The sequence below is a fragment of the Odontesthes bonariensis genome, chromosome 9 (assembly GCF_027942865.1).
Source record: "Odontesthes bonariensis isolate fOdoBon6 chromosome 9, fOdoBon6.hap1, whole genome shotgun sequence".
In the NCBI taxonomy this organism is placed as follows: Eukaryota; Metazoa; Chordata; class Actinopteri; order Atheriniformes; family Atherinopsidae; genus Odontesthes; species Odontesthes bonariensis.
The window spans coordinates 16,709,311-16,722,031 of NC_134514.1; the positions used below are offsets into that span (position 1 = coordinate 16,709,311).

Genomic DNA, 12,721 nt, shown 5'->3' on the forward strand with positions numbered 1-12,721 from the left:
AAGTGTTTAGCTGTTTCTATGACTCATTTTTAATTAAACAAAAAAAACTGCTTCAGTTCTATTACTACTGCAGGTAAAAACTTTTAGCAGACTGTATGACATTACAAGTTCTTAATTAGTGATTCAAAAAGGTTTTAAGAAATGAGCTACAGAGTAGTGTTTGGTCACATTTACACTCCACATTTGAACGCAATACATACAACACTTTTTTATTCTGTCACATATGGATGACATAATGAACAATTATGTTTCAGCGTCCTGTCCAAGGACACTTAATCATACAAACTGATGAGCTGGGTCTACCTCCTGAGCAAAATTCTGCAGTTTTGGTGCAACAGTTCATCACATAGCCCATTACATTAATCTACTGTTTAGTAGCAACATCTTGTTAGTGCAGCGCTTACATGCATGCTTTCTGGTTCACAGCCATCTTCTTCTCTGTCCTTGTCTGCACGTTGCTGCGTTTCTAGGCACATGGCAAACAAATACAAGACAAGACGACTAGTGGGAAACATCAGATTAATGACAACCCTTATGCAAGTGCTCTCACAAAAAAATTCTTCAATGCACAACAGAGAATGCAGTTCATTTTTAAACCACACAGTATGTTGATGGAAAAATTGTGTGTGCATTGTTTGAGTTCTTTGGTAATGATTTTAGTATGTCTTTGCACGTCCACAGCACTGGACCGGAATCCAGTATTTGTGGCTCTCGGTGTTACAATCCAATAGAAAGCTGCTGCTGTGAGAAAGAGCAAACAAAGCCTATTAGGCTCAGTCCCCCAGGTAGGAACGTATGTTTGTCTTTGAAAGAGGAACTTTGTAGAGTTGATATTTGATAGCACATTTTTGATAGCATTTGAACATGCTTGATAGCACAGCTAGATAAGAGTGAAACTAGAGTTCACTCTTCCACACAGCTGCCAAAGTCAGTTTGTTTTTTATTGTTTGAGCAACCGTGTCAGTGACGCATGACTCATAAAACTTCTGAAGGGCAAATACATTTTTCCAAATATCTCATGTGGTGACAAAAAGTTCAATGAGCACAGGTAATTCATAATCACCTAATATTACATAATGATAAGAATAATGCAATTTTAATGTAGAAGCAAACATTTTGACCACGTTTGTAAAACAGAACAAAATTACCAGGATTTCTGAGTAGATTTTTCATTATATACATAACGATCTTCATTTAAGCCACACTAGTTTACAACAAAAAACAACTGAATAAACTAACAGTGTTAAATTGTTTATGTTTTTCAGGCCTCTATAGAAAACAATTTTTCTGCCCGAATGGTCCAGGCAGGAAAAAGTCAGTGAACTTAGACCATTGCTATCTATGTGAAAAACTGTTTCAAGAAGGGGGAAGAAAGGAAGTGACAAAAACAGCTGCAACGACACAGTGTTAAACTTGAATCCCACAGTTAAACGCTGCATGCACTGAATTTAAGGTTGTTGAAGTCCTCAAACCATTATTCCAACAGGGTTGACATATAGTGAACACCTAGTTGGTGTTTCGAAAACATAAAGCATAAAGCATTCTGTGTTTTTATTGGACACGTAAACCAAGAAATTAGCAACTTGTGGAGATTTCTGCAAATGTTTGCTGTTACTTTTAGGTTCTTTATGGCATTTCTTAAGATTGCATCTTGTACTTTTGGTGTGATTGTTTTTGAAGGATTCTTACTGCAAAGAAGAGTAGCAAATGTCCTGAGAATCCTTTCCTTATAGATATTTTTACCTACTGTTAGTCAAAAAACATCCTGTTCTTTACCCTTTTCCACCTCTGCACATCTCTTGCTTCTTTAATGGAACTGTGAACTATTGAGAAAAGTAGACTTGGCCATTAACCAGACGGTGTGTGCCTTTAGAGAGTAAGTATGAAAGTAAAGAAGCGGTGCCTGAACAAGAACATAAGTATCTAACTTCTCACAGTAAATATAACGAGCGACAGTAACTGCTGTCAGGCTCTGAAACGTATAGCAGAGACATTTGAACCATGTCATAAAAACGGCCCCCTAATTGTCGACTAGGCCTTAGCTGTAGTTTTAGTTTAGTTAATTGTTGGCTGGGGGAGGTGTTGGTTGAAGTCAGTAAATCTAGTTGTGCGATCTTTTGAGCTTGATGGGGACGATGGAACATGTGTGAGTGGGTGGAGTGCTGAACCAAAGCGCTGCATGCATTTTGTAGATAATCCTAAATACATCTATTGTGCATCAACCAGTCGGCTACTTGCTTTAAACCACAGCTGCAGTTTGGTAATAAAAAGTTTAGGAAATGAAATGGAAAGCGATCACATTTTTTCCAATGGGCTTGGTTACTGTATTTTGTCTTCAGACGTTTCCAGACGGTGAACCGTTTGTTTGTTATTTCCAACGTCAAGATTAGGGAGGATACAGATGAGGAATGTTTGCAGAATGAATTCCAATAAGGGTTGTTTGATTAGAAATATGTTTTCCTGTACGTGATAACAGGGTGTGTAAATCTATCCCTCCTTTCATGTGACCACTTCCCCAAGCAGCTATTTCTCAGCACAGTGCACATCAGCTCCTTTCTTGTCCTGCTTCTTTAGACATGGATCTCGAATACATCAAAGCATGAGGAAAATATTACATTTTTTAGTTGTTTATCCAGTCATACAGTCAGAAAGCTCCTCAGGGGCAAAGAAAAGGGTTTTAATTATCAGATCAACTATAGTTGGCCATATTTCTCACAGACATGAAATCACACTGAATTGCTTCATAGACAGGCTCCTGCATGTGTGAATGAAAGAGCTTATTGTCCCGAAGCGCAAAGCAGCAGCTTTTGGTAAACACCCAAATATATGCAAGTGTTGCATTTTCCCTCACCTATCCTCTCTATTTCTCCTGTGAGTATTTTTTTCCCCACAGCATCATCCATTCCCACATCTTCTGCAGTATCTGATATTTCTTATCCATTTTGCTACGCCTGTTATCCACCCTCCCAACCCTCATAACTTTCTGTTTAGATCAAACTGATGCTGTGGCCACTGTGTACGACCCCAATGAATCAATCTGCTGTAATGGGCGTTTGTCAAGGCTGAAGCCTTGGATGGATCAGGTAATTATTGACTTATTTACTGCTTTTTTGTCAGTTTCTAATCTGATCAGCTGCCTGATTCTTTTTTGCTGATTCTGTGTGAAACTAAAAACCACCTCTGTATCAGTAGTACAAACAGTGTCATATTGGCTTCAATTTGTCTGAGTAAAACAATGGGATGTTGGCAAAGATACAGAACACCCCCCCACACAATTCTTCAAGTGTACAGGTAACTATAGAAGTTTGAGAAAGACAACAGTGCAATTTAGTTATCCCAGTCAGAGAAAAAGAACACTGATGATTTGCATTGAGAGCGCAAAACTCCACCCTAATGGGATGTGTTTTCTTTTTGATTCACAAAATCATTCCTAACCATTCCGCTCTGGTCCCTGAGTTCAGTTGTAAATGAAAATGTCTGTCTGTTACTTGACGTTGTGAATTTAATTTATCCCTGCATTCTCTGTCAATATCTATGCTTTTGTAAGTTCACGTAAATTCATTTAAATGTTCATCTGTCTATGCCTGCTTGCATGTTTATTTTTACTGTGTTTTTCTTCTGATTTAAGTGCTGTGGAGACGAGCCATATGGTTTGGCACAACCTGGAGTGCTCTGCTGTAATAACACCTTGCACAAGGACAGAGAGGATGGCGAGCAGTGTTCAGTGAGCGGCCATCCTTACAACCCAGCCAAGGGGACCATGTGTGGTTCTCAGTTTCATGACTCCCCTGGAAAACACTGCTGTGGGTCACAACTCTACAACCCTAAGGATGAGATCTGCTGCAATGGACAAAGGTGATCTATATTTATTAATTAATTTTTTCTTTACGCTGGTCTGCGTGATGCTGACGAAATACAGTAAATCCATACTGGCATTTTGCAGTGTTTGGCTTGTGTTTGATGTACTATCTGACAGCATACATTCATTTTTGTGTCTCCATGTAAGTGAGGGGAGAATAAAAACCAGACAGGAGGAGTAAAGAAAAATCTTCTGTAGCTAATTTAAAATGGTCTGGAAGAAAGGACAGACATTCCAGCAGTTGGACTAACCCTGCTTCCCCTTTGTTTCCATTTTCCAGCCACCCTGCCAAGGAACATTTTTCTGTCTGAGTGTACAGCTAACTGGGATTATTCTCCTGTTAAAACATGTCTGGTTTACCAATGTGTCTCAAGTTTGTGCAGACATCAGACATATAAACAGGAGACATTCAGTTAATTCCAGAAATATTTGAACTTTTTTGGACGGGACACACCCTGGACCCAACCAATTCTCCAGAGCAGTCTGCAACTCAGTCTCTTTTTTTTATTGATCTCTTAGTCAGTTCCTGTGAGGCTGTTGAGCTGATGCATGGCTGCAAAGAAAACTGCTTTTTCAACAACAGACTGGTTGAAGATAGGCATCATCTTGCCTACACGCATTGAAAGGTGTAAACTTACTAAAAAAACAAACATGCCATCCCATTTTATAGTAAGGCCTCCTTCAGACATGCACTGGCTTTATTGATCTCATGGCAGATCAAAATGGTGTTGTCATATCTGAATGAGCATTGTGTTACTTTTCTATATAACTTTTCCACAGTAATCGTAGCTCAGACCTTGTAACATTTATAAATCTCTTTCAGCACAGACTGAACTGATGCATAGGCATGCACTGTAGTGTTAGGTGTTACTATGATAGGGAAGAGTGGGATACAGTGAGCCATTTTTTTCTTGTATGGTCTTCAAGATAAGATGAGGCTAAAGTAAACCGAAAGCTTCAAACCAAATTTCAGAATGTGTCCGATCAATTTGAATAATTCAAGTTAATCTACAGCAAAAGATTCTAAAAATATGGCTTCTTATGAAAAAAGTGTGCCCTTGGCTCAATTTGTCCCAGGTTATAAGGAGTTGATCCAAGTCAGTGGGTAAGTTGTATGCTCTTAGGGTAAACTGACCATCAAAATCATCTAAATCAAACCCATGAGAAATTTGAAAGATTACTTGCGTCTTGTAAAAAAAACTAATTAATAGTCTACATTTGTTTTAAAAATAGTCATATTTCTTTTCTTAAAGATACCTTAAACATAAAGCCCAACAAAAAAAGATAACAACAAAGTTGTAATTTTGTAAAATCACTAGTTTGAATAAAACTAGATACTGCACTCACCAGATCTGAAAGGACATTTGATTTATTGTGATATATAATATACACATTTCTGAGAGGAAAAGACAAACATGCAGAGGTTTGTTTTCTGTTATTCTGTTATAATTGACACTTTTTTTGTTACCTGTAACCTAACTCCACAGGAAGCTTCCCTGTTGGAGTCATTCATCTCATGTGTATCAGACGAATCAATGAGCTAGACAGAGAAAGATGTGTTTCAAACTTGTGCGGATTATATGGACCACTGAAACCCAATGCATCCTGTTTACTATCTTCTCTGCTGTGATAGCATCTTCTGTTTTGACTGTGCGCCTACTTGATTAGACCTACCTGTAAAAAAAGAAATACATGAATACCATGCTCTTTCTCAACAAATCCATCCAGCCGTGTGCATTGGAACTTACGTTATTGCATCGTTATTGTTAATTAAGCTTGTTTCATGGACAAACTTTTGTACTTTCCTTTCTGAAAGAAAACCACTTTTTCCAAGCCTGAGCTTTGTATCTCCTTTTCACTTTAACCTGAATAATGAATTAGTGTCCTGAATGGGCACCCTGAGGTGATATGCTGCCTTCACTGCACTGCTGTGTAAACTGTGAAGACGTAAATAAGTTACCTTCTAGGCTGGCATACAGTGTTCTTTATTCACTTAAACAAGCATTTTGTAACTTACCCCCTTTTGAATGTAAGGCAATTTGTCTTTATCTCCCTTTGCTTGTTTAATTTTGATTAATTTCAAGTTCTGCTTCTTCCAACCAGCCACCCAAGCGGAATAAATATTCATTGCTGTGGGGCTCAAGCTTACAACATTTCAGACCCATTGAAGAAATGCTGTGCTGGGGCACTACACAGCCTGCAAGGAGACAGAGATGACAGTCAGTGCTGTGGATCCTCTCTTAAAAGCTCCAAGGTAGATTTTGTTAATAACAACAACGCAAAATTACTTCTGCATATCTTACACAGAGACTAATGTTATGATACAGTAGAGTTGCAGTGTGAGAGGAGCTACATAAACCTTTTGTAATGTTTACACCATAAGTTAAACAGAATGTGTGTGAAACAACAGGAAGAATAAGCTTTAAAGGAAAAATGAAACAGTGGGAACAGAGTGGGGGAAAAGAAATCCAGTGGCTCAATCTTATTGCACGGCTTTAAAATAAAAAGTGGCCTGCATAAATGAAAACAGACCACATTTTTAAAAGCCACAAAAGACAACTTTTTGTTCGGCATTTTAACATTTAAAAATGTCTAATGCAAATGTTTCATAACCGTGTTTGGTCACCCAGTCGTTTTGTAGATGTAAGATAATTATCCCCTGGACTTACTGATTTTGCTGTAATAGACTGAGACAGAAGAAGTCCCTTACACACTAATCTGAACCTAAGCATAACTATTTCTGTCAGGATTTGAAAATGACTGTAACATTCAGCGTGGGTTTTGAATCATTTTGATGGCTGACTGTGTTTCTATGAGTGTCATAGATATATAATGTGATATCATTTGAATCCAATTCAAAGTGTAAAACTGTAAATCATCATCATAAATATACCAAATATTTGCTTCATATGCAGGAGATTTGCTGCAAAAGTGAAGGCAAAGAGTTACTCTACGGTACCAAGAAAGGATTCCAGTGCTGTGGTCAGGACTACTACAATACGTCTTTGTGGTCGTGCTGCTCAGGCAGACTGAGTCCTGTGCACCCAACAGGAAAAACTAAATCCAACATTACAGGTTAGTTGTGTCTACGTAGACGTCACATCACAAACTAACAATTGAGTTTCTAGTCATTTTAACCAGATTTCAAAGTCTAGCTCCTCAATAATCCCAACATGTCCAATTATTCTTTTGTTTGTTGGTTTGTTTTTGTCAGAATCCAGGGTTCTATCATTGGTCAACGTGAATAAAACGAGACTTTGCGAGAAATGTAAGATAGCTGTTTGCGATTTTTTATTTCACTTATTTATTTTCTGTGAACTTTGGGGGAAGCACTGTCAATGAACACGGGTGTCTTTGTAACTTTGTTTGTGTGTTTATGTCCTTGTTTAGTTCACATCGGGGTCGTGGAAAGTGTGTCTCTGAGCAGCACAGTGTTCAGCAGTGTGTTGGAAATCCAAGGAGGAAATGTCAGAGTGAAACATTGGCCCTCAACTTTCATCCTGAAAACTCCTGATTATTGCAGCTACCTTATACTGACCCCTGGAAAGACATACTTCTTCGATGAAGTTACCATCTTCACTGGCTTCAACCATGACTCTGTTCTCCAGTCTATCCATTTTATTCTGTCCAAGTGTTCTCAGTAGGTCATCGCTGGTTGGTTTGTTCTTATGTATTCGGTCAGTCAGTCATTACTTTCAACAAATACTCATTGACATACTTACTTATTACATTTGAATAACTATTTACATTACTAATAACACTATCATTAATTACTCAGTGTTTTACTTCATGTGTTATTTTGCTCTTCTTGACTTTATCAAGAACTGACGTTTGTAACTCACTCAAACAACTTGTTACTACAGAAAGTACTCACTAGTGTAATAAATCCTACATAGTTCACCGTGCTCTCATCCAAGTTTACATATAGAATTGATTAAGAAAGTATGACAAATGCTACAGCTATAAAACTGAAGTTCTGTTGAAGCTCCTGAAAGTTTGGATTGAAAAGACGACAATCTCTTTGTAGGAAATGCTATGAAAAATATTGGAAGAATGTCTTCATAAGCTTTTTTTTCATAATTTATTTAATGCGACTTTGATAATTGCATGGATTGCACTCATACCAAACTTTGAATATTTTAATGTCAATTAATTTTATTTAATTGATGAAGCTAATAAATACTAAGGTTTTCAAACCTGAAGCTAGGATTTGAATATGCTGATCCAAAACCCCGTTCAAATACATGGCTTTATGCTTAGGATTTATGTTTCTCTGTAACAAACAGTTACTGCATTTGTTTTTCATTTAAATGTGATTTCTGCACTGTAGCACATGCAGCGGTGTTGGAAATGGCGTCATATCTTCATTTGTTTTACCGTTCATTCCTTTACTCTGTATATATGTGAACGATCAGAAGCAACTGAATGTTGTTGCTGAATGTCATGATGCTGAATATCTCTTGCGTGTCTGACAATATGTTATTTTACATAGCATGTTTATTTTGAATGTAAGACTGGACAGAATGGAAGGCTGTGCACTTTATAAGACAAAGTTTTGAATAAAGAATACAATTAGAATTCAATTCTACAATTAAAGCGTATGTGTCTTCTAAAATAAATTCTTCATTTATAACACATAGGTTGCTATTCTCTGGCTGCATGGGGTGTGGGGGTTGGTTACTTTACTGTAAGAATGTTCCTGGCTTAAATCTTAGCTGGGATCTTTATGGGTGGAATTGGCGTGCTCTGCCAGTGCATGCTTGGCTCTCTGGGTGTTCTGGTGTCCTCTCACAGTCCAAAAGTATTTGTTTCCGCAACTCTTGATAGAGTTTTCTCCTGACTCACTTCCTTTAAAACCTTGTATCAACCACCCCAGCTGCCAGAATTACAGCAATGCTGGTCGTATACCAATGTATCACAGAGGTCGTTTAAAGGTAAAGTCTGAACAATAGCAGACTTTGTGGTAAGCCTGAATGTTGCAGAGAGAAAAAAAGGCCTTAAATGTTAAATTTACTTTTTATACTGCCAAAGATAAAAAAAAAGGGGGACTTTGGGGTTAATTAGTAAAAGCTCACAGGAAAGGCATCACAGATTCTTTTCAAGTTTAGGTAAAAACAATGTTCAGAGTATAAAAGTGAAATACATCATAACTAACAATTAATCAGTGTACTAAGGACACAGCAGTTAATAGTTGATTTTCCTAAAGAGTGACTGTGTGTCTAGTTAAGTTTTAACTTATCTGAACATAATAAAGAAACAAATCTCTGGTTCTCATCATGTCATAAATTTAGGGTAAATTCTACCTCAGATAAACAGCAACATAGGACATATTACACATCATTGATGTTTTCTTTCTGCTTCACAAAACATTGCAGATCAATAAATCACTTGTGAGCAGATGTTTATTTGATGGGAGCATTATTTTAGGCCTTACCACTTTATCCACAGGACGTCCTTACATTTGGCACAGGATTTCGGCGTCATAACATATTTGATGGCACATTGAGTTGCCTGTGGTATGAAATGCACTTTATAAATAAAGATGCCTTGCCTTGCCTTGATGGTGTTTGGTTAGCTGAAAGTACAGTAAATTAAAATGTGCAAATAGCGGTCATGGATGGAAAACCAATGTGTATCTGGCATCTGGACCAGCATTAAAAAGGGGTCTTGTTGTTGGATAAAGTAAAATGAACTTTACACCTTTCTGTAACAAAAGTCATTAATCTAATATTTTTCCTAATCTCTTCTATTAGATACAATGTTAGCAGTGTCAGACTTTGAAGCAAATCAGGATCAAGCTAATAAACATATTTCGCCTCTTGATTTTCTGTATCCAATAAGCCTCCACACTTTGCATGCTGTCAGTCAGTCAAAAATACATCTGTTAGGGTTATAGTGCCCACACTCTCCAGTAACAGAAGACTCTTACTGAACTCTGTGGATCTCATAGAACATAATGATGATCATGTTAATGTCACTGTTTTAGCACATATTCTTTTGTCTCTCCCTCCTTTTATTTTTCTGTTTTGACTCTGTTTGGAGTGGAAGTGTGGATGGTTGTGTGTCTTGTTTGCCTTGTGACTTTGTGATGGACTGGCGACCTGTCCAGGGTGTACCCTGCTTCTCGCCCACTGACATCCGGGACAGATCCCCGCAACCCTGAATTGGATTGAGCGGGTATAGAAAATGGATGGATGGACTCTCTGTTTGTATTCTGTATGTGTGTGCATGGGCTCCTGATTTTGTTGTAAAATGATGTAGCAACTTGGTAAGATACTTGTCTGGCAAGGGGGATGGCAGTTGTTTTTTTAATAAAAGTGGTTTGGGCATTTCTCATCATTTTTTAGGTGGGATAATTTTTTAAAGAAATGTTGAATTGACGCAAAACTTCTTTTTAACATCAGATGGCATTACCTAAGCTATTTCAGTAGTCTTTCTCTTGTTTGTAAATAAATCAAGTCAAGTTCATCTTCACCTCCTGTCATCATTCGAGTCATCATTGGGTCCTTCTTCTCCTCTCTTCCACCCTCGGACCAACATGGTCGGCTCTCATAGGAGGATCTACAGGCGATACGCGGCCCCACAAAGACTTTTTATGACAATGTGGAGTCCACAGTGTAGACGGATGCGCTGGACTTTGGGGTGAGACTGATAGAGAAAGTTTAAGCTCGTGAACGTGCTGCGTTCAAGGCCTTGGCTCATCTCCTTTCCTAATGTGGCAAAGCTGGGCGGGGAAGCCAGGACAGATCACAGGGCAGCACTGGCTGAGATTTTTAACGTGGAGCCTGTTACTTTCGCCCCTGCAATGGGCCCTCCAGTCATGCCACTGCAAGGCTCCAAAGTCCTGTCTCTGCTCTACTCTCCAGCCATGCCGCCACCCATGCTCTCTCCAGTCAACTCTCTGTCTGCCCCTCTCGTCACGTCACTGCCTGGCTTTTCAGATGGTGCGCGACTGTCGTAGCCCCTAAGGAAGTCCGGTTGGACGCTCCTCCGTTTGTTTTCTGAGGGGCTCGGCTGTAGTGTTCCTCTCCAACCGCCATTCATAAAGAAAGGAGAGGCTCCAAACGGTTCCCTTTCGCCACTGCATCATCTGGGCCACACAATTTGCCTGTTCTGCCAGGTCCGGAGCCATCCTCAAAAAGTCTGCCACAGAGTCTTCGCTTGGGCCCAAGTCTGCACCCTCACCTGCTCCAGAGCTTCAGTCTGCAGCTCAGCCACCTTCAGCACATGTACACAAAAAGTGGGGGGGGCACAAACATATGTCTACACCAGTGGCGTGCATACATAGACATCAGGTGGTGCTGAAGCACCACTACCTCTTTATAAACGAAAGTGGCCTTTTGAAACTTCGTTGTTTTTTTTTGGGTTTGTTTTTTATTATTATTGGGGCCTGCCATAGCATTGCACAGGAGAGCACTGCATAGCATTGCGAAGTGCATGACTGAAATAACAGAGGCGTTACTTGATGGTAAAGAAAAAGATGAGCTCTGTGACAAAATAGAGAAAATACCCGTCAGCCTCCACAGCCACAAGGAGAAGTGAGATACTAGCTCAAGATTCACTGTCCCAGCTGGAAGAAGCTATTTGTAAGGCACCGTGTGTAGGCTTGGCTGTGGATGAATCTACTGATGTGTCTGACAATGCTCAGCTATTGGTTTACATAAGATTCTTAAACAGGGAGAAGAATGAGTTCTGTGAAGACCTCTTAGGCGTGACTCCCCTGCAGACCACTACCAAAGGAGAAGACATCTACCTGGCCAAACGCTATCAAAGCGAGGAATAGAGCCAAAACAAGTCATATCAATAACCACTGATGGAGCCCCTGCCATGATAGGAAGAGAAAAGGGAGCTGTGGCAAGGTTGAAAGAAGACAACGCTGACCTGATCTCTTACCACTGCATTATTCATCAGGCTGTCCTTTGCTCCGCCCTGTCAGATGAGTATGCTGAGGGGATGAAGACAATGATGAAAATCATAAACTTTCTCAGGGCATCTTCTTCTTGTCAGCACCGCGTGCTCAGGGAATTTCTCAAAGAGGTTGATGCAAACTCTGATGATCTTTTGCTCCACAACAATGTGAGATGGCTCAGCAAAGGCAGGGTGCTAGAGCGATTTTGGTCAATTAGACGTGAAGTAACAGCTTTCTTGGAACAACTGGAAAGTCAGAAAGCAGCCAACTTTTCTGTCTTTCTAAATGACGAGAAAAACATGGATATCATAGCTTTTTTTGGCTGATATCATGTCACACCTGAATGGGCTTAATTTGCAGCTGCAGGGAAAGAACAATTCCATTTGTGATCTGATGACAGCTGTCCGCTCATTTCAACGAAAACTTCAGGTGTTCAAAGAAGATCTGCAAGGAGACTACACACACTTCCCAAAAGTGAAAGAACAGGTGCAGGGCCATAGAGATGTCTCCTCTTTTGTTGACTTTGTTGACAAGTTGATTGAAAACTTCAGCAAACGCTTTGATAGCTTCAGCATTGGAGAGGAGCTCACCCTCTTCATACAGAATCCATTTCTCATCACTGATGTCAGAGCATTCTCAAATGATGTCGCACATCACTTCAAGTCGTCAAACTCTGGGCCTCTCCAGATCCAAATGATTGACCTCCAGGCAGATGTGGCCCTGAAAGAGCAGTTTGCAGGAACCGAATCTACCACCTTCTGGCTCCAGATGGTTTCTGAGACAGCTTTCCCAGATCTGAAAAAAGTGGCCCTGTTTATCTTGACCATGTTCGGCTCCACATACAGCTGTGAGGCAGCGTTCTCTACAATGAACATCATAAAAACAAAATATCGTTCCACGCTCATCAATGAGCATCTGCACATGTGCATGAGAATGGCCCTGACCTCCTTCAA

At 39.6% G+C, this 12,721-nt stretch overlaps 1 protein-coding gene across 1 annotated transcript; it reads left to right on the forward strand.

The window, feature by feature from the left end:
* Positions 1 to 656: 656 nt before the first annotated feature.
* Positions 657 to 8,401, forward strand: LOC142388831 (uncharacterized). The gene is made up of 7 exons (XM_075474393.1): positions 657 to 785; positions 2,992 to 3,083; positions 3,629 to 3,855; positions 5,963 to 6,113; positions 6,775 to 6,934; positions 7,074 to 7,127; positions 7,250 to 8,401. The coding sequence occupies exons 1-7, from the start codon at positions 662 to 664 to the stop codon at positions 7,501 to 7,503; spliced, it is 1,062 nt and encodes a 353-aa protein (XP_075330508.1). The 5' UTR covers positions 657 to 661; the 3' UTR covers positions 7,504 to 8,401.
* Positions 8,402 to 12,721: the final 4,320 nt, after the last annotated feature.